The sequence below is a fragment of the Mesoplodon bidens genome, assembly GCF_964165515.1.
Source record: "Mesoplodon bidens genome assembly, chromosome: 10".
Classification (NCBI taxonomy): Eukaryota; Metazoa; Chordata; class Mammalia; order Artiodactyla; family Ziphiidae; genus Mesoplodon; species Mesoplodon bidens.
Genome location: NC_138172.1, coordinates 54,081,676 through 54,104,190, shown reverse-complemented (window position 1 = coordinate 54,104,190; position 22,515 = coordinate 54,081,676). Strand labels below are relative to the sequence as shown.

General features: G+C 42.4%; 1 protein-coding gene across 1 annotated transcript in view; it reads right to left on the bottom strand.

Moving 5' to 3' along the window:
- Positions 1 to 22,132, bottom strand: part of GADL1 (glutamate decarboxylase like 1) — a gene marked incomplete at both ends in the record, with an annotated part of 171,503 nt that extends 149,371 nt beyond the window's left edge. The window contains 9 exons of the mRNA XM_081247363.1: positions 1,017 to 1,132; positions 1,822 to 1,928; positions 5,336 to 5,426; positions 8,129 to 8,255; positions 13,030 to 13,202; positions 17,539 to 17,625; positions 20,401 to 20,461; positions 20,777 to 20,795; positions 22,032 to 22,132. Of these exons, the coding sequence (XP_081103489.1) occupies positions 1,017 to 1,132; positions 1,822 to 1,928; positions 5,336 to 5,426; positions 8,129 to 8,255; positions 13,030 to 13,202; positions 17,539 to 17,625; positions 20,401 to 20,461; positions 20,777 to 20,795; positions 22,032 to 22,132 (882 nt within the window). The remainder of the gene's footprint in view (positions 1 to 1,016; positions 1,133 to 1,821; positions 1,929 to 5,335; positions 5,427 to 8,128; positions 8,256 to 13,029; positions 13,203 to 17,538; positions 17,626 to 20,400; positions 20,462 to 20,776; positions 20,796 to 22,031) is intronic.
- Between the last annotated feature and the right edge of the window lie 383 nt (positions 22,133 to 22,515).

The window sequence follows — 22,515 nt, the reverse complement described above, 5'->3', positions numbered from 1 at the left end:
GTTCCTATATACAACTTATTTTACCAAGAAAATGAGGGAGAAACGACAGTGTGCCAGTTCTGAGCCCAGGACTCAGGAGGCCCAGTGTGTGTCCATGCTGTTTTTTACCTGCACCACTGCCATGACAACACACCTGGACTAGCCTGCTGGCGGAGGAGAGACACGCGGAGCGTCACTGGGGTCATCCCAGCCCAGCCACTCCCAGATCAGCCACTCGCCAGCCAAGCCCAGCCAAGAACAGCAGCACTGCCCAGCTATCTCCAAACTCGAGGGAAATAATATCTGGCTATAGTCCTATGCCACTGGGTTTTGGAGTAATCTGTTAGATATTAGAGCTAACTGATACACTCATTTTTATAAATTAGGAAGCTGAGGCAGAGAGGAGTTAGTCAACTAACTCAAGGTTACTCAGATAGTAAGTAGTGGAGACAGGAATTGAATCCAGGCAGCCTAGCTGAAAGCCAATGCGCTCATCCACAACTGGACCTCCTACTTCAGTGGGGAGCACAGTGAGACAGGGGATTGTGGCAACATCCAACTGTGCGTGTGTGTGTGCGCGTGCGTGCGTGCGCATGATGTTCATTGTTACTGAATACCTCCCTTTCCTCTTGAAGAGCCCTTGTGTTAGCCATTCAAAGCAATCAATTTCACAAGGAAGTGGGAGTAGAAGACATACCTGACATCAGTAGCAATCATCTAAGTTCTCATAAATAAGACACTCAGAGATTCACAGAAAGAGGTGGCACTTTCAAATTCAGTGTTCTCTTTTCTCTAAGAAAATGTTACAGACTATAAATTTTAAATACAGGTGATGTACAAAATTGGGTGGCCAGGGCTTACAATATCAAACCGATCAGAATTTCTTTTGGAATGAATACAACGTTGTACGCAGGCACGTGACTCACACATGGATGGGATAAAAGCACATCGGGAGAACCCAAACAAACAAGCCCTCTTCATGGTGTATTCGTTCTCAGAAAATCTGTATCTCATATCAAAAATAATTTGTTCTTTACCTCTGCCGATGTGAAAAGGATTAATCTTGGCAAGCCAGACAGCCCCTTTTCTTTAATATCAGGACAGTACTTGTATCTGGCTAAGTTCATGGCATACATATTGGACACTGAACCACCTGCAAAAACAAAAACAGAAACATGTATAGCATGATGTCATTGTTCCCCAAGTGCTGGCTATGGTGGGAGGCATGGATGGCTGCGGGTGCACCAGCCTAATGACAAATTACTGTCAAAATCAAGGGAGCACCCCCCCCAAGTCCCATTACTCTTACACACTTCCTCATCTCCAGTTCCAGAAGTTTTGGTCTATTCTCTCATTCCAGAGCTTTTCTAAACTAAGAGTTTCCATCTATGGACTTAGGGCCAGTACCCAGGTCTCCATAGTTAATAATATTCTTTCTGTCTGTCTCTAATCAATAAAATGACAATACATGCTCCTCCCTGGTTCCAAAGAAGGACTGTAGGAGAAACAAAATATGATTCAGGAAACTTCTCAAGTAAAATTAATTGATAAACTTGAAAACGTATGACAGCCCTTCCTAACTCCCAGCAGCAGATAAATTCATTTGTGTTGGATATAAATCCAAAATTGTAGACATCTCATTTGTTAGCATGTATGTCACTTCTGTAGCATTTATGCAAAATATCATCACTCTGGAGAAAGGCACAAGGCTCGATTCTCCCCAAGTGGCATGATTAATATCCAAGTTTTTGTAATGTGGAAGTCTGTGGGGAGTTGTTCCTCAAATAAGGCATGAATAAAATTGTGGATGCTTTAATGGAGGCAATAACTAATTGTACTTACCTGGGTTAAATATTCCATCCCCTTCTTTCCAGCCAATAAATTCAATCATTTTCTTCAGAACCGCTTCTTCCACTAACAGAAACACTGGGGACACCTCATACGTATAACTAGATAGATATAAAAAACACTTCACTTCTATGACTAGAGTCAAACCATCCCTTTGGAGTCCCAAGAAATGCACATAGAGTTTTATTAAACCAAGTGGCTGTTGAAGTGTGGGTAGAGTCTTCGGAAATGAATCCATCGGAAACAGAGAAATACACAGTCTATGACAGCACTGGGCATGGTTAGATAAATGTCAGTAGCTGGTGGCTTTAAGGATACTAGCTACTTCGCAGTCTTAATTTAGAGGAAACCTTCAATTCCATCGGGAGAGATCAAAGCAGTGCACCTGGATTCTTTGTATTAGCCATGAACAGCAGCCGTTTAGCTCTTTGGATGCTGTTTTGGATGGTGGTTAAAGAAAAACCATTTTCATGGTAGCCAGGTTTATTAGGTTACTACCATGAAGTACCCTAGCAGTCAGCTTTAGAACTTGGGATTCCTCCACCACACTCCTGGGTTTTTACAAATGGCAAGAGCACTGTGGACATCTCTTATGATGTGATGATTTTACTACACAGCGCTACCCGGATCCCTGTCATGAAGGTTTGAGGCTCTGGGCTGGAACGCTGTCATTAGACAGCATTGCTAAGTTAGCCCCTTTAGGGATGTCCTGTGGTGGTCCACACCCGATGCCTGGTCCAGCTGGAGGTACAACTGGGCCTGGCCTTGGGGGCCCAGCTCCAGACCACACTGAAGGGCCAGGGTAGCTCCAGAGACGTCTGTGGGGTCAGCCGAGGTGGTCTTAGAGCCTACACAGTGGCTTGACTCCTATCTCTGCCCACTCTTGCTTCCTTCCCCTCCCTTCCCCTCCCTCAAACCCTGTTGACCCCAAGGGTTTCCCTTAATAAACATCCTACTCACTAAGCTCCATCTAGGGCAGCTGCCCAGGAATCCAGCCTGAAACAGTTATCATGTAATTTTATAACATTTCTTTCTTTCTCCAGATAACTGGAGGGTGACTAATATGTATAATCTCCTTCTCGAACAATTGGGTGATTACCTTAAATTGAATCTGAATAAATATGTACTCTAAATATGTAAGTTAAGCAGACACATTTAAATTCATAGTCACGGAATTTAATGCAATTATGTTAACATCAGAAGGAAAAAAAACTTTGGTAAAGAGGCAAAAAAAAAAAAAAGGAAAAAAGAACACCTACTGTGTTATCACCTCCCTACCTGCCAAGCACTCTACAGAAGTTACCTCATTTTTCAAACAATTTAGCTTCTAGTTTCAACCATGCTAGGAAACCACTTTACACATATCGAAGGTATGAAAAAAGTATATATGTGTATGTGTACCTACAAATAAAAGTGAAATAATCATTCACTTTTTAGTAAGAAAAAAATACTATTAAACTTGTCTTTGAAAACTAGCTCAATCGTAAACCTGGAAATTGGCCTGAAGGTGGAGGAGAGGACAATACAGAATGCACTTGTGGCTTCGTGAGATTTTGAGTGGACTACTCAGCTTAGCAGCAATTTAATACTTCAAAAGCCTCTAAATATTTCAGTAAAAGAACCCAGATGAGGAGTTAGAAAGATCCCAGGACTTAAAAGGAGAGGTTCACAGAATTGTGTAATTTCACTATCTTGTCTACCACTTAACTCTTCTACCCATTGTAACCTGGTATCTGGTATTGTCTTGAATTATTCCACGAAAAATTCTGTAACTGAAGTCACCAATGACATCCATGTTGTTAATCCAGGGGACATTTTTAGTCTTTGTCTTAGTTAAATACTCCGCTCAACAATATATGACTCTGGACACACTCTCCTCCTTGGCTCCCAGGTCTTCCCAGTGGATTTTCTCCTTCTTCTCTCTCCACTGTAGGCTTATTCTCCTCCTCCCAACCATGAAATATCAGATGCCCTCAAGGCCCAGGCCCGAGCCGTCTTCTCTCCTCACTCTATGCTGTCCTGCAGGCAGTGCTTCTCCATCTCCTGGTTTGTTTTTATTTAAAATGTCTCCATCCTGCTCATTAAAATCACTTGTTGGGCTATGAAAATGTATCAGTGCCCGGGACACACAGACAGAAATTCAGATTTAATTGGTCTGGGTTGGGACCCAGGTCTTAATATTAACCAGGTTCCTAGGTTGATTCTAAAGAGCAGAAAGAGTTGAGAATCCCTGACTTTAGGAATCTCATCCATGCCCACTACTGAAATTACCATCATTCGCCAGTAACACCTAAATTTATAACTTCCATATAAATATCAGAATTTCAGGCCCATATATAATCTCAACTCACCAAGGGTATACTCTTAAATATTTCAAAGTTACTGCAAATGCAAATGTTCACAATTGAAAACTGAATTACTGCTCTTGCCCTTTTCACCATATACTTGAAAATTGGCCCCTCCTCCAGTGCTTCTTATCTCAGTGAGTGACATGACCAACAACCCAGCTATTAAAGCCAGAAACCCAGGCATCATCTTATAAACCTCCCTCTTGTTCCCATTTCCAAGATGCAGTATATTATCCAGTCCTTTCTGTTTTATCTTCCAAACACATTTTTCCCCTCTGTTCCTACCACTTCTGTCTAAATCCAAGCAACTATCATCTCTTACCTGACCAAGGCAATGCCATCCTAATGGGTCTCCTCCAATCCACTCTCCGTATTTCCAGTGACCTTTTTACTAAGCAAATGTCACCTAGTGATGTGGAAACCTTCAATGGCTTTTCATTGTATTTAGAATAACTCATAAATGTGGCCCACTGGGCCCTGCATGTCTGGCTCCAATCTTGTCCTCCATGACACCCCCTATAACTTTCTCAGCTACACCCACCCTGACTTTTCGGTTCATAGCACATGTCATGCTGTCTTTTGTCATAGAGTCTTTGAACATGCTGTTCCCTCTGGAACCCATCCCTCCTCTTTTCACCTAGTTAACTTTCATTCATTCTTCAGCACTTAGCTGTCACTTCCTCAGAGAAGACTTCCCTCAGTGCCCAACAAGGAAAATTTGTCCCATTTATATTTATAGCATCATGCACCTCTCCTTCATTTGAAAATAATACATTAATTTGTGCAGATCATTTTGATTAATTTGCATGCATCTCTATATCACTAGATGATTTGCTTCATGGAGGTAAAGCGGAGGTCTGTTTTTACACAAAGTATCTCTCCAGCACCTTAGCACAGACATGGCTTTTCACGCAGGAGTGAGTTCCTAATCAATTTTCTCATCTGTTAAGTGGAGATAATTCCCGCCTTACCCATCTCACAGTACTGCTATCAGATCAAACGGTCCTTTGAATACTGCAAAGTGTCATAAGACTATTCATTATTTATGATGACACTGCACAAATGAAACCATTAAACAGAAGTTCATGAAATAAAACTTCACCTACTTAACAAAATCTCTAATCCATATTCCTTGTAAAATTCCACTTAAAGGTACTCACACACTTGGGTTTAATGCTTCTGTCATAAATCTGGCCACCAAGGAGTAATAATCAAGTCCAGCATATAACTGGTTGAAAAATCTTGGATGGTCTGTAAATTGAAACACAATATTAATCTACACAGCAGTAAAAAAGAAAGAAAACTATCGACACAGAATAACATAAGTGAATCCCTCAGACAATGTAAGCAGCTCGATACAAGGAGTATACAATGCATGATTCCACTTATATGACGTTCAATATGGGGCAAAGCTGATCTGTGGAGACATCTCTGTCTAGAATCCTGGGTACCTTTGGCAAGGAGATATTGATTAGGAAGGGGCTTGAGGGAGCCTCTGGAGTCCCAGGAATGGTGTATATCTTGCTCTGGGTGATGGTCGCTTACATGCAGATATGTACAAATTCACTGAGCTGAGCACCTGAGGTTTTCCACTTTCCTGAATGTAAATTATACCTCAATTAAAAAAAAGCATTTAAAATATTGTCATGGGCCTTCCCTGGTGGTGTACTGGTTGACAGTCCGCCTGCCGATGCAGGGGATACGGGTTCGTGCCCCGGTCCGGGAAGATCCCACATGCCGCAGAGTGGCTGGGCCCATGAGCCATGGCCGTGGAGCCTGCGCATCTGGAGCTGTGCTCCACAACGGGACAGGCCACAACAGTGAGAGGCCCGCGTAACGCAAAAAAATAAAAAAATATTAAAAATAAATAAATAAAATATTGTCATGTACAAGGGAAACAAATGTTGAAGACCCATTTCATAGCCCTGTCTACTGAACAATATGTTTCTAAGCAAAACTCGAGCACTCTTTTGAGAGCTTTGCTTTACCTGTTTCTTTTTAAATACAACTCAGACCCAAACCAGAACCCTAAGAAATGGATTATTTGAGCAGTTTGTCCACATATCAAAGCCTGCTGCTACCTTTACCTTCTAAAAATATCGATGTTAATTTCCCTAATTTAAACACATTTCACTCACCAACAGGGTTCACTTCAGGCTCCTGGCAGTGAGTGGCCTTTTAATTTTTCAGATTGGACCATTTTTTATAAGTGCAACTGGCATCGTGTTGATGGAGTAAGATGTGACTCATCATGCAGCTTACATAAACTTTCTGATTCAATGCACTTCAAAGGCAGTTGCCTTTAAGGCTCGAAAAACTTCAGTTCCAACTTTCTATTTTTTTCCCTCCCATAAAAGGTCTCATAAAGGTTCTTGGCTTTACACAGTGTGAATATTCACACCAAACCCCCGGCTAACGGCTGGCTTGACATTCTCAATCATAGGAAGCCCAGTGTGACAAAGAATAAAGAGGCAGGAGGCCTATTTCTAAATTTGGGTATTTGGGAATCATTTTAGTTAGTGACCTCTCATTGCAACTCACCGCATTTGGTTTTGGGGTTTTTTTCTCTTAAAACCAGTTCAATGAAAAACAAGAGTCTCAGAAGAAAATGTCTTTTCATATAAAACGTGGCAAACTTCCTCTAATCTGGCAAGGGAAACCAGACATTGCTACAAGTAATTTTAATAAGATTTTTTTTTAGTTCCGCGTTAATTTATGATTGATTTCCATGGTAACTTTATGGAAAGTATCCAGTAAACTGAAAAATCTACTGCATTAAATGTCATTCTACACTTCCGACATGCACTGTAATAATGAGATATGTATCTCTGCTTTTGAAATGCTAACTGGTTTTTTGATACATACATCAGACTTTCCCAAGGGAATATAAACCAATTATTTTTAGCCAGGATTTTATTATGTTCTTTCCACTAAATTTAGTTTCAGTGTCAGAACTCACAAAGCATAATGCCTGTATGGTCTTAAGCACTAGATTACCTTTATATAACACTGAGAAATGCATATTTTGGAAAGTTATTCTTCTACTTCTGACACTTATTCACTGGGTATATAGGATACTAACAGTCAATTGGAATAGGACTTAAGCACAAGACAAATATCATGTTACTGCATTTACAAAAGATCACAGTGGTTAAGCATTATTGTGAAACTAACAGAGCAAAAACTCACCATACATTCATTTTCTTATACCTTCTGAAAGGTTTTTATCTTTTGATCCTGCTAGATTTGATCAAATAATTTGGTACTTGCCAACTGCCAAGAGTACTTTACAAATAAATCTATCCCTGTTTGTAGTAAAGTCACCCTCTTGAACATTTCGGGGGGCCATATTCTGGGCGATCACGATTTAAAATCCCTTAACAACTTCTAAAATCAAAATACTGTTTATCAGGGCTTCCCTGGTGGCGCAGTGGTTGAGAGTCCGCCTGCTGATGCGGGGGACACGGGTTCGTGCCTCGGTCCGGGAGGATCCCACATGCCACAGAGTGGCTGGGCCCGTGAGCCATGGCCGCTGGGCCTGCGCGTCCGGAGCCTGTGCTCCACAACGGGAGAGGCCACAGCAGTGAGAGGCCCGTGTACCGCCAAAAAAAAAAAAAAAATACTGTTAATCAGTTTGGACCAACAAAAGAAATGATAAGTAGCAGTCATGATACTGCTACTTATCAGGAGGATGAGGATTGCTGAAGAGCAGATAATATTTACATATGACCACTAACACCATCAGTTTTTCTATCAATCTATCTTTGGCCTTGACAAATCTATTTTACGGATTAGATGGACCATTGTCAAAACAACAGAACCACTATTTTTGATCCAGCTTTCTCATCCCATAAACAGTGCCCTAGTCGCCTTTACTATGAGGTAAATACAGGCTTAAGAAAATGGAAGAACGTGTTAGAGGCACGGATCAAGGGAGTCAGTGAAGTTCTTACTGGTCTTGACGCTGTAGCGTATGACGTCCTGGCAGAGTTCCAACAGCCGGTGGTGTGGCTCTCCTGTGTCCCTCAGCTCCAAGTCGAGGAGCTGTTTCAGCTGTTCAGGGGGCCGCCACTCACAGACCTAGAGATTCGGCAATGGCACGGTTAACTGGGCACCCGCTAGAGCCAGGTGTGGAGAGGATGTCAGAAGCGTGGCCCCCTGCCCTTGAGAAGCTTCCAGACAAGTGGGAGAGAGAGAGATTTAACCTGCAACCATAGTTCCCTGTGACCAGAGCTATGATGGTAAAGCAGATGTTGTTGGAACAAAGGAGGGATCCCATCTTACATTTGGGAAGACGTCCTGGAGGAACTGATATCTAAGTTGTGACATAAAATAAGAGTGGGGTGAACCAAGCAAAGATTAAGGGATGGGGTCATGCAAGGGGCCTTCTAGGTGGGAGGAACAGCACAAGCAAAGCTGAGATATAAGGGCACCCACAGCCCTTCTGAAGAGTGAAGTCCATTGGTGTGGCTTGAATGCAGAGCCTGGGGGAGGGAGGGAGAAGTGAAGCTTGGCTCCCGGCATAACTCCTAATTTGTCTCTCTGCTTGTCCCCTGGCCCCATACAATCTACTCTCAACCAGGCAGCCAGAATCCAGAATGCTCCTCTTGTATATGAGCCACGGTCACCCCTCTGCTCAAACACCTCTGATGGCTCCTCATTCTTTCAAAGTAAAAGTCTAAGTCCTTATAATGACCTAAAATGATCCTGTACAACCTCCTTCCCTGGTGGCACTGCTTTCCTCCCAGCTGACTCTGTCCCCACAACCTGGACTCCTTTCTGTTTCTTAAAAGACCAGGCACATTCCCACCTTTGGGTCTTTGCCCTCAGCCTGGAATGCCCGCCCCCGCAAATATCCTCAACACTAACTTCCTCACTTCATCCAAGACCCTTCTCAAATGTCACTTTCTCAATGACAGCAATCCTGAGTCCTTATTTAAAATCTCAGGCTGCACATTACCCCATCTCTAGCAATTCCCCCCAACTGTTTCTTCTCTTCCTTCTTCCATAGCACCTGTCACCTTCCAGCGTGCTGCGTAATTCATTTATGATATCCTACACAGTCTCCATGAGAGCAGACATGTCAGTCAGTTTGCTCACCGATCCCAAGTAACTAACAGAGCCTGCCATAACAAGAGGTTATCAACAAAGATGTGCTGAATGAATGAATGAATGAATGAAGAGATAAACAAGGCTCAGATTGTGACAGGCTTTGTGTGGCATGTTACAGAGTTTGAACATGGCTCTAAAAAAACTGTTATGCTTTGGACAGGGGGATTATGTGATCATATTTGTGTTTTAGACAATAGCTTTGGTTGCTATATGGAGAGTCCAAATAAAATTGGAAATAAGAGGTTATTCTAATAAACCAGGCAAGAGAAGGTAGTAGTCTGGAAGAGGCTAGCTGCTTTAGGAATGAAGCATATCTGGAGATTTTGAAAATGTGCCATCAATAGAACTCGGAAAGCAGTAGCAAATTAAGGATGAGGGAGAGCAATGAGCCAAAGGCCATCCTGAGGTTTCCAGCTTGCACACGGGTTGATGGTGGATGGGGTGGGGTGGGGATGATGATTTGGGGGCACACTTAGTCCAAGGCACCTTCAGGACACCCAAAAGGGGTGTAGCAGTTGGTCTGAAGCTCTTGTAAAAGATCAGGAACAGAGTTCCAGGCATCCATTATAAGATGACACAGGTGACACAGCTCAGAGGGAACCTACAGTAAGAGGGGAAGGTGCAGGGCCTCACCTGGGTGGTGCCAACGCTTAACAAATGGGCAAAGGGAGAGGGGCTCAGTTGTGAGGTGGAGGACAAGCCAGGGAGGCAGGGAGAATCCCAGAAGAGTTTTGTGCTACTAAACAAAGGAAGAAGGATGCTTGAAGGAGGAGATGGTCATCACTGTCAAATCCTGATGCTACTAAAACAAGGAAAAAGAATGTTTTAAGGAGAAGATGCTCATCACTATCAAATCCTGCTGAGAAGCCAACTTAGACAAAGCCTGAGAAGTGCTCCTGGGATTTATCAACAAGGAGGTGTCCTTGGCAAGAGCATTTGACTGAGGGAGGTGGGAGTGGAGGCCAGATTGAGTGAAGTGAGGATGTAGGAGGTGAGGAAGTAGAGGGAGGGGGGCAGTATTGACAATCTTTAAAAAGTTTCGCTGTGGAGGGGAGGAGAGAGACGGGGGGCCTCCAGGGAGTAAAGACCAGGATGTGGGAGGCTGGGGAAAGCAGGAGGAAATACCAAGTCGTGCAAGAGGTATGAAATCAAACTCTCAGCTTAGAACCATAATGGGCAGAAGTAAATCAAATGGGCTGAGCCCATCAAAAGGAAGGACTGTGGGTTCATGTAATGTGGATGAATCTCCAGCACATTCTGCTGAAAGAAAATAGCAAGACTCCAAAGGCTACTTGTGATATGATTCCATCTACCTTACCTTCGGAAAAGGCAAAAACCATAAGGACAAAAAAAAAAAAAACCCACAGATCGGTGATTACCAGGGGCTAGAGGTGTGGGGAGAGGTTGACTATGGAGGGGCATGGGGAAATATGGGGGGTGATGGATCTTAATCTGTATCTTAATTCTGTTCATGGTTACATGACTTGTCAAAACTCATAGAACTGCACACCAAAAGGAATACACTTGACTAAATGTAAATTACAGCTCAATTAAAAACAAAAAAGGTGGCTGAGAAAAAGTGTCTATCAAAGAGGGCACTAGTAATAATCATCTAAGTGTGGGGACCCATCCTATCCTCAGGTCACCTTTGAAAGGGGACTTGTTGAATCTTTGACCAAGTAGGCTAAGTCAGCAGCATAAAATCCTCACCTCCCTCTCCCAACCTCAACATAACTTTCAATCCAGCTTCACATGGATGCACGTCTACTATACTGCAATGGGCTTGGGGTTGCTTAATGGACAACTTAGGATCTTAAGCCTACCCTTCTCATCCTACCTCCCATTAGGGCCCTGTATGAGCCCTTCTTTCTAGGTGAAGGGTCCTCTTAGTGTATTAAATACCTTATCCTATTACAACTCTCTATCATTTACCTCCCACTTTCTTCAACACACCTGTGCTGACTTTCTCTGTCCATCAAAACCTTACTTCACCTTCAGACTCTGCATCAAAGTTCAAGGTGCCCGCTCCTCAGTGAAATCCCCAAAGTCTGCCCGAATCACGCAGCATTTATCACATTCTTATTGGGATCCCCTGTTCTCTATCCCAACAAAAACTTGTTCTCCCAATTAGATTAAAATTCTGTTCAAAGCTGAACCTTTTTCTTACTTTTCTTTATATTCCCCAGGCCCAAATGTAATGCTTTACCCTTAGCTAACACTCAGTTAATATTTAATGACTGAATAAAGGCCAATATAAAAAAAGTTCCAGGGGAGTAGTTTACTCCAAAGTAAAGCAGGTCCAAAATATTCCCCAAGTACAAAGAAAACAGGAAGATATGCAATTATAAGTACATATCAGGAAACACCTCCAGTGACTTTGCCTTGAATTTAACCATTCCAAGATCATGGGTCATTTCGACCAATTTTCCTATTAGTTTTCCCAAATGCATGTTACCAAAAATTCAGCATACCACTTCACATTCAAAATCATTTTTTTAAATGACATTTATTTCTCCTGATAAAATTGAAATGAAAATCTCTCCTTCTATTTCCTGATAATCTGATTCCAGTATGAAAGGTGATCAATGTGTAGAGGTTAATTTTGAGATTTTAAGAGATGTATGGAGGAATCATTAAAAGCACAAACTCTGGGCTTCCCTGGTGGCACAGTGGTTGAGAGTCTGCGTGCCTATGCAGGGGACACGGGTTCTTGCCCTGGTCCGGGAGGATCCCACATGCTGCAGAGCAGCTGGGCCCGTGAGCCTTGGTTGCTGAGCCTGCACGTCCGGAGTCTGTGCTCCGCAACGGGAGAGGCCACAACAGTAAGAGGCCCGCGTAACACACACACACACACAAAAAAAAAGAAAAAGAAAAAGCACAAACTCTGAAGCCAGCCTGCCTGGAGTTTAGTACCAGCTCTGAGACTTGCTAGCATGTGCTTTGGGGCAACATACTTGACTCTTGTGCCACATTTTTTCCCTCATCTCTAAAATGGAGTTAATAAATACTACCTGCATCTTAGGGGTCTTTAATGATTAAATACAGAAACACATGGATTAAATACACAAATACGTATGGAATAGTTTTTAGAATATCACCTGGCATGTAGTAAGTACTGTTAAGAATAGATGTTATTAGTGGTAATTCCAATATCAATTTACATCTGAATTTGAGTCTGAATTTGAAACCTAGAACCAGTCATTGGTACCAGTCAGAAGTCAGACTTAACAACCCAAGATTTCTAGTCTGAGCTCAGACAAGGTCCTGGTAAAGACCCTCAGATAAATTTTTAAACTTTTCACACTTTTTCTACCTTCTGCTTGGTTTTTCCTACTAACATAAAGAATATGCACAAGAAAATGGAAAGCAGAGTGTGCTTTGGAGAGTGTAGAAATCAGATCATTGGGTGGTTTATAATCTATATTGTTATCTGGGGCAGAAAGCTTCATCCTGTGCTTCACAGCCTTACCTGGTTAAACTCTGGGTCTCAGCCAATTTCCTGACACATGCTGCGTGGCAAAGTAAAAGTCAACCCTCCCAGAAAAACAGAGACTGGGTGGGGTTCTGGAGGCGGGGATGGGGTGGGGAGTAGATACAAACTTTGGTATCTGGGCATCCCCTTGAAACAAAGGTATAGAGGAAACGAAAGCATGATTCCCATTTCCCTTACATCTAGCCATACAGGTTTGGTTAAAACCTCTCTTTCCCATTCTTAGGGTTCCTTATAGGTTTTTATATTTACCTTCTCATTGATGTCTGTAGCCTTCAAAACCACCTTTTCCATTATTAGTCTACAGGCCTCTTCGACAAATTTTTCTCCTGCTTTTGCATCTGTTGTGGGGCCATTCAGTATGACTCCATCCACGAAAACAGTGTTCTTCCTGCTGGGAACCATCTCTTGTGGATCGATATCTCCTGGAAGCACACAGTCAAACCGTGTTTGAGAGATAGTCTAATTCGAGCACAGAACAAAACACAGGGGAAATGGCTCACCGTCCCACCTTCAAAGGGCATACCTTCTTTTAATACATTTGAGGCATTGAAGCTGACAGCTTCTTATGGTGCCCAATGGCATGACAGAGTTAAAGAAAGAAAGTTCCATTTTCCATTCCTGCAGCATCTTGTTTAGCATCAGGGAGCGTGGAGGAGCTCAAGCAACATAAATTCAACCCATTTTACTCACTCATACAAACATCTTTCAGACACATGTACAAAAAGATCTTTGTAGGGCTGCCCTGGTGGCGCAGTGGTTGGGAGTCCGCCTGCCGATGCAGGGGACACGGGTTCGTGCCCCGGTCCGGGAGGATCCCGCGTGCCGCGGAGCGGCTGGGCCCGTGAGCCGTGGCCGCTGAGCCTGCTCGTCCGGAGCCTGTGCTCCGCAGTGGGAGAGGCCACGACAGTGAGAGGCCCGCGTACCGCAAAAAAAAAAAAAAAAAAAAAGATCTTTGTAAACACAAGCCCATGTCTATTTCGTGGGCACACACTCTCTTGTAATTTAAGTATGACCATACATTTCCTTTTCATAAGTCATTCCTAAAGAAGAAGAAGTAATGTCAACATGCCTTTTCTCTTAACTTTATGTTTTAAGCCTGTGATTAAATGCCCTTCTGCCTTGTCTATGAAACCCCTCGTTAAACCCACTCGGCCATTTCCTACTGGGAGAAGGAGAAAAGAACGTGAGCTGTGTCACAATTCCTGTAAACCCACACTTAACACCTTTAAACTTTTCAAACTTGCAATTTAGGCAGAAGGATGGAGCAGGACATTTTCAGGACTGGACAGTTGCCAGTCAGTGAATAAAGGTTAAAAGTCAACATGGAAATCTATATCTGAGAATAAAGTTTACTGCCTACCCAAAATAGCCCTCCTCCAAAATAATTCTGGCAACTTAATCCAGATATTCCACCAATATCTGCCTCAAGCTCTGACTCAATTGTGTTCTCTTTTTCTGATCACTATCTCTTTCCTCCTTATAATGTACATGTTCACTGAGTTGTGGAAATTTACAGAAACAATTTTTAAAAGTATTTTTCAGCGCCTCAGCTAGCACAGCACCTCACTTATTCTTTGTAAATACACCTTAAATATGCTGACGGTCTGTATGTATTTCAAACATTTTTATACTTATTGAGGGTTCTAACTGTATTAACAGTTATTATGCCCTGGAGCCCATCTTCTCCTCGCAGTTACATGCTTGGTATAATTCCGTGGTTTTCTAAACCCTTTAATTCTATGACTGGCAAACTCAAGTGGTGTCCACGAAGACAGATAAAAATGTCACCAGAAGATTCCCTAATTTGAGAAAGATAGAATCTGTAGCAAAGGATCGATCTTTTATCCTCACACTCAAGGGTAAACCATCCAGAGCTCCCACGATGAATTTCAGTTCCATCCTTCACTTTCACTTATCTTTCACTTGAAAAGATGTATTTAACATGGTTTAGGACAACTGGTGAAGCCCTGAAGTTGAGCTTTTGGATGGAAATGCTCTACACCTAAAGGCACTTTCCTCTCCCCAAATTTTAGGTCGTAAAAATCAATTGGAAAAGAGGGCAATTATTCAGGGAACCCTGGTTATGTAAGTGGGCAGTGCTATTATTAAGCACATGGAAAAAGTTCGATTTTTTTCTAACCTCATTAGTAGGATTTCAGGTTTTTATTGCCCAGGGAATAGCAACCACTCTGTAGGCCTCTCAAAGTTTCTCTCTCTCTCTCTCTCACACACACATTAAAAAATGTCAAACACCCACTTGAAACCAGAATAGCACAGAAATTGAAATTAAAATTGTCTGTTTCTCCACAGCCATCAATTACAGAAATCCCCCATAATTCAAACAATTATATAGGAGAAGATACTACTTTAAAAAAACTAAATAGAATTGGGTATAGAGTATGCGTCTTTTCTTGATAGATATGTTTTATTTCTATTACCAGATGTGATCATGTCACTCTTTCCCCAGTACATTTGTCCAACTGGAAAAGACCCTCTGGAGACTGAACAGTCAGTCAAACTGTGATCTTCTGGGGATGCACACCCAGGACCTCCCATGTAACTGCTAGAGTTGATAGCGGTAAATAATGAAATTGTTCAATGGGAGGAGTGTTCCATGAAGAATATACCCAGAATCTGTCTGCTCTTCATTCCCCCCTCCCTTATCACCATCAAACACTTGGGGTTAGCCTTCCAACTAACCCCCAGCTGCCACCCTGCCCTAGGTACCGTGTAGATAATTCTCAACATAGTAGCTCCTACGTGTCTTTGAAAAGATGCCAGATCACATGATGACTCCTCTATTCAAACCATTCAATGACCCCTTAACTCATCAAATTAAAAGTCGAAGTCCTAATAATGACCTCTAAGGCTTTAAATGAACTCCTCCCCCATTATCTCTTGGAACTCAAACCTCATCTCTTATTCCTGCCCTCAAAGGTCACCACGTTTCACCCACTTTCACCTCTTCACTCTTCCTCTACTCTTTCCTTAAACACCAGTTTCTCAGAGAGGTGTCCCCGACGACCCCATTTCACACTGCACCACTCCCCTCCCCCACCTTCTTTCTCTGCTTTATTTGACTCAAGAGCAGTGACATACAATTCTTATTAATTTACTTGTTTAAATATTGTCTCTGCAACAGAGGTTTTGCTCTATGGGAACATGAGCTTGTGTCTGTTCCACAGCACCCAGAATGTGCCTGGCAGTTTGTAGGAGTTCCATAAACATTTGTTGGCTATTAAATTAAAAAAGCCTGGGACCTGGTTCCCTCCACCATCCAGTGATCATGTCCCTTCCTCTGAGGTGCCATCGCAGGTTGCCAGCCCTAACCGAGGAGGAAACACATTTGGTAGGAATAGGGCAGACATGGAACTCCATTCATGGGCTAGAGAAGGGGCAGCAGGGGCTGCAAGAAGGACCTGGAGAACAGGGTCAACAAGGCAAAACTGAGTTTGCAGTCCGGGTTATCAAAAGAAACAGTTGGTGAGAGGCTCTCACTTTCCTCCCTGAGCCGTTCTTTTCACCAAGGCCACTCCTACTCTCTCTTTTCCCTCCTTCCCTTTTTTGTAGTCATATGACTTCTGAAGGTCAGTCCATAACAAATCTCATTCCAGAAACCACAATTCAAAGCGTGGAAGCCAGTCAATCCTGAAACACTCCGACTTCTGAATTTCCACCAATTCCTCAACTCCATACTTTCCAAACCCCTATCTATATAAGCTCAACTTCTGTTTTGTTTAAAGAGATGCACAGCTCTGCCTTGCTGAACAAACAATAAATTCAGCTTCAAATATTGTTTCAGAGATTCAGTCGTGGCCTCTTTCGTTGACATATGAGTAAATGAATTAATACAGATGAAGACCTAAAACAATGCCTGGTGTGTAGTGGGCACTCAATAAATGTTAGAAATATTAGCTAACTCAGTAAGTGTAAGTTAATAGTAGTAGGCAGTCAAGACTATTAAATACATAAACAAACAGGAGTAAATACATGTGACAGTAAGCAATGACAGTAGAAAGGGAGATCTCAGAGTAATCAGATGCCCAAGGTAATGAACTCTAAAGTGGCTGGTGAGTTATCCCCTGGAAGAATGGGAAGACGAAGGCTCAGTGGGAAGGGATTGTCCTTATGAAGAGAGTTGAACTTCTGGCAATAGCCAAGCAGTTCAGTCCACATGGGGTGGGCAGCTGTCCAGACTTCCCACCTTGTCACTTTCCACCTTGCACTGTGGTTATCTGTGTAGAGGTTTTATTTCTTGCACCAGATTGTAAACGCCTACAGAAGGGATCCATGCCTCAATTTTCTGGACATTCCAGAAAACCGTTCAGCTGTTGGCATTCGTAGGCACTCAGCAACTCTCTGAGGACTGACTGGCTGAATGTATTGTTATCTTGGAGGTCATCTTATCTAGCCCTTTCATACAGTCCCCCAAATCCCCTCCCCAACCCAGTGGCTGATACAACAGGAGAGCTGAGTTCTAGTCACTCAGGTTCTTTGATCCTGGAATAATACATCCTCTCTGTGCTTCAGTTTCCTCATCTATAAAATAGGAGATAATCTGAGGAAAGTGCTGGGCTGGCTGCACTCTCACTTATGCTAACAGTACTGAAATATACTAACATTGCAGGTGGGTTTAGGGACCACTGCTCTGGTTGACCTCTAAGATGTTTCCAGAATCTTAACATCTTCATTCGCCTGGCTTCCCTCTTATCCTTTAATAATTATGTTTTCATTTCAACAAATGTGTTATTCACCTACCATGTGCCACACAGCAGGTGGGGGCTAAAGACAGGAATTGGATCATCTCCTTGAGGATCTCAAAGTCTCTCTTTGGGGAGTTAGGTGCTGAAAATTTACAAGAATAAAAGACATGTGGGGTAGGCTCTGTTCTAAAAATTTTATAGATTTAGCAAATTTAATTGTCACAAAATTTCCACTTAGTTACTCAGTTTTATAGTTGAGGAAGCTGAGACACAGAGGGTTTAATTGGCTTGCCCAGGGTCACAGAGCTGGTAAGTAGTGAAACTGGGGTAAATAATGTAATATATTGAAGTTCTACAAAGGAGCAATGAGATACTGCTCTATGGGCATCTACAGTTTGCAAGGCAGTGTTAGGGAGTTAGTAATGACAGCAAGATGAATTACACTCAGTTCCTGTCCTCAGTAATTGAGAGCCTCAGAGTCTGAATAATGCAATAGAAGATAAAGGGTGTCAAGTGCCATGAGAAGGATACCAATAAAATGTTTTGAATGTAAGCAATGTAGACATTTAGGGTTAAGGCTTAGGGTTATAGGAGAAGTTGAGATATCAGAGAAGACTTCTGAATTGGAAGACCTGTCTTCTCTTTAAATATCTGCAGTAAGAAATAATAATAATAATTTTAAAACCTCATCACAAAGTTATAATTTTAAAACCTCATCTTAAAGTAGCAAGTCCATGACAAACAGCTGGGAGTGGTCACAAAGCTTCTCCTACAGTGACTCAATATGCATTTGTGTCATTTCTTCAGGCTTTTACACTAGATGGGTAGAGAAAGCAAGTCTAATTTCTCTTCCATGGGACTCTAATCCAAACATGTGAAGACCTTTATCAACTCTCATCTAAATCTCTTATTTTGCCAGTTAAAACTGTTCCAGTTTCTTCCATGGATCTGATAGACCATGGTTGTTAGTCTGGGTCAGTTTATTTCTATCTTACAAAATGAGGCATACTCCAGGTGTGGTCTCACCAACTCAAAATACAGTGAATTGGTATTTCCCCTTCTCTGGTCATCATGATTCCAGTAGTAAGGCTTCTATTAGCATCCTAGTTGATTCCAAAGCTTAAGCTTTGAAACCAGGCAGATCTTGGCCCCAATTCTAACCGTGTTGCTGTGATCTTACCCATGTTACTTAACTTCCATGTGACCCAGATTTCTTATCTGGCCAACAGAGAAAATAGCCATGCCTATTGCACTGAGTCATTGGGAGGGTTGAATGTGGCTGTACGTGCAAGATGAAGAGCCAACTGCCAGGAGTAGAGTACAGGACACAGTGAATGGGGACCTTTACTGTGGCTAAGTCTACATGAACTCTCTTCCAGCACCCACGTTACACTGCTGGCCCAGGTAAAGTTTAGAATCAATAGTCTTAGGTCTTTGTCAGAAGGTCTGCCAATAAGATCCAAGCTTCCCATATGAGATTCTTTAATTGTTAAGAGCAAAACAGCACTAGGAAAATAACTCTTGCTTCCAAAGGATGGAAAGTGGAACAATGGATCAAAAGTGAATCCAGGTATCTAGTGGGGAGGTCAAGGAACTCTTCAGAAAACTTGTGCCAAAGACATTGGGGCCCCAGGGAAAGCTGAGGGTCAGGATCTGGAGAGCCCAGTAGGCCAGTCCAAGATAGGAATGAGAAGCAAAACTTGGGAAAAGAGGATAGTATTAATTAATAAATTAATAAGGGCCTACCATGTACCAAGCACCAGCCTGGTGCCTGGGAATACAGAAATTAAAAAACACAGAATCTCTGCTCTCAAGTTGCTAAAAGTCTTCAAAGACAATATCCAGGGGGCCAGGGAGAAGAAAAATAGAGCTGAACAAAAGTTGAAGAGACATTCCTCTGTTCTGGAGTTTTCCAAGTCAGGTGTCTCTTATAAGCTCAAAAAAGTGCACACCTAATTTAGGCAATGTACCTGGTCCTGTAAGACTTATACATTGTTTGCATCCCTTTTGAATTTCACAACCATTTTAAGTCATTTTTGTTGTCTTAGAAACAACACGCCAATGTCAGGGTAACTAAGAGCAGTCTACAAGGAAGAAGACTATAGGAAATAAAAAAATATTAAGAAATAACAATAATACAAAGCAGCGGCCACAGAAGCTCTGAAGGTGTGGGTAGTAGCAACAAGTACAGGGACTGAGTGTCTGAATCTAGCTCTGTGACTGGTAGAATCATAGACCTGACTTAAGAGACCAAACCATGTCCACAGTACAGCCCCTAAATATGAAGTCACAGGAGAAAATGGCAAAACTATGCTCATAACTTTAGTCAGCTAGAGATGGGCACCCAAAGGCAAAAAAAAAAAAAAGAAAATTTAAATCACTCAGTCTCATTTTGGGGGTTAAACTCTCTTTAGTTGAAATACACAGTGAGTTAATACTTCTTTCATTTATACTTCCCAAAATATTTACTGAATACCTGCTATGCATAAGACACTGGGGTAGGCACTGTGGGAGACTCAAAGATGGATCAGACACACAGACAGTGACCTCAAAGTCCAATAAGGAAAATTAGACACGTTTATGAATACCTAGAATCCCATCCAGAAGGTATAAAGCATGATACTTAAGGTCAGACAAAGCACACACTGAAATTCCAGAGGAGGGCTTCTGACTGTGAGAAGCAGAAAGTCCTCTTAGATGATATTTAAGATGGTCCTTCATTCAACCATTCAGCAAACACTTACTTAGTGCCTGTTATGTTCAGAACACTGTGTGAGGCATTGGAAGCTGAGCCATGAAAAAGAAGACACAAATTTACATTTACTTGGGATTGATGGGAGAGACAGTTAATAAAAAGGCAAACAGATAAATAATTAAAATAACTGCAGACTCTAATAAATGCTCTAAAGGAAATTACCTGAATGACTTGATAGGATGAAGATAAGGAGGTATTTCAGATCTGATCGGGGAAAGTATTTCTGAAGAAGAAACATTTGGATTAGATGCAAATGAGAAGGTTCCAGATGTAAAAAGACATGAAAAGAGAATAGTCCAGAAAGAAGGAACAAAAAATGCAAATAATCTATAAATTGTCCTTTTAAAGGAATAGAAAGACATCAGTGTAGCCCAGTGTGAGGACAAGGGGAAGGAGGAATAGACTGAGCTTTGGAAAGACAGACGGGGAGCAGGTTAGGTAAGGTGTTTTATTCTAAAAGCAACAGGAAGCCACTTAAAGATTTTAAACAAAGGAGTAACATGATGTGGTTTACATTTCTAACAGATTTCTCTGGTACCTTGTAGACGATGGACTGTCTGAGGGCAGATGTGGAAACAGGGAGATTGCTTAGGAGGCTATTATAGAAGTCCGGGCAACAGAGAATGGTGGCTTTGATCCAGAAGACATAGGAAAAGCATTGCAATCTGGGAAATTTTGGTGGTAAAGCCAAGAGGACTTGCTGATGAAGTGGGTGCAGGGGGTCAAGAAGACAAAAGACTCTTAGATGACAGGGCCTTATGCTGACACAGGGACCACTGGAAAAGGGCAGTCGGGTCAATGTGTGATGGAGAATCAAGATTTTTGACTGATTTGTAGAAATTGGTTATGATGGGGTAGAAACAAAGATTATGGCAAGGATGTTCATAACCAAAAAGGAAACTGAACTAGGCAAAAAAATGTGTGTGTGTGTGTCTGTGTCCAGGAAACCTCAAGTACTTCTGTTTGTCCAAGGGGCAGGGTCTGTAAATGGGAGAAGTGACTGACTGCTGAGAGGTGACATGGGCACCAATCTTGCAGGAACCTCACTGGAGACTGAGAAATGTGTATGTTACTTGGTAGGCAATAGGGAGCCATTGAGAACTTCTGATGGGATAAGAGGAGTGCTTTAGAAAGATGAAGTGGGTACCAGTGTCGAGTTTAGGTGGGAAATCAAGAGTTCAAGTTGGGGAGACATGATGGCAATAATCCAGGCCAGGGAGAGGGAGGACATGGACTAGATAATAGACAGGATGGGGGGTTATATTTATTTTGACTTCTCGCCTACAATATTATTACTGCAAACTTGAAGTCAGGAATCCTGTGTCTTTCTAATGAGCCCTACAACTGTATATGGACTGTATAGTTTTCTATCCTCCAGTAAGTCTATGTTCTAAAATGATCTTTGGATGAAAGGTGACAGAATAAGATAGGAAAAGGTAATTTTGTGTATCCATACATCAGCTCCTCTCTTGCAAAGCATGGATGAACACAGAACATTTCGGTGACATGTTCCCATTCCCCTGGGTTTTATTTTATGAGACCCTGTTGTGTTAGCATCTGGGATGTCAGTCAAAGGACTCCGATTCTGTGGAAACACCAAGGCATGCGCTTTAACAAAAGAGCCGGGTCCATCAACACCATCCATTCTGAGAGGACAAGCTTCTTAGAAGGGAGTCCCTGAAGCCACCCCCAGCCATCATCCCCCCTCTACACCTTATGAACTGATGGGTACTACTTCAGCTTACAGGGACTTGAATGCAGCCAGGCTCTATGAGAAAACTGGACTGGCATACGCATAGAGTAAATTCCAGCCCGGGCTGGAGAACGTGGCTACGGACGATGTCCTTTCATCTCGCTTATCAGCACCGTGCTCCCCAGGAGCTGCTCTCACCATGTCTGCCCCCTCCTTCACTGGCCACTGCCCCCCAGCGTCACCATTTCTGCTGGCATTTCCCCCTCTGCCATCTGGGCTCTGTACCCTCTCTGACTTTTCATTTAGTTTCTTGCCTACATATAGTTGTGAAACATTACATTTGACTTGTTGCTTTATCAGTGACTCCTGTGTTTTCTGAGATTTGAGGATGAGTAGGGAGAACGTCCATTTTGAGTTTGCTTGTTTGCTTGGGGAATTTTTGGCCTAATCGGCATCCCAACTGGAACCACTCTTCCCCCCAGGACACAGTCTCGGCAGCACTGTCAGTTATGGTTTTCCCCTTTCATGGGATCTCCAAGTCTCAAGCATTCCAGATCTCGAGAGTTGCCTTGGCTCCTGTCTTT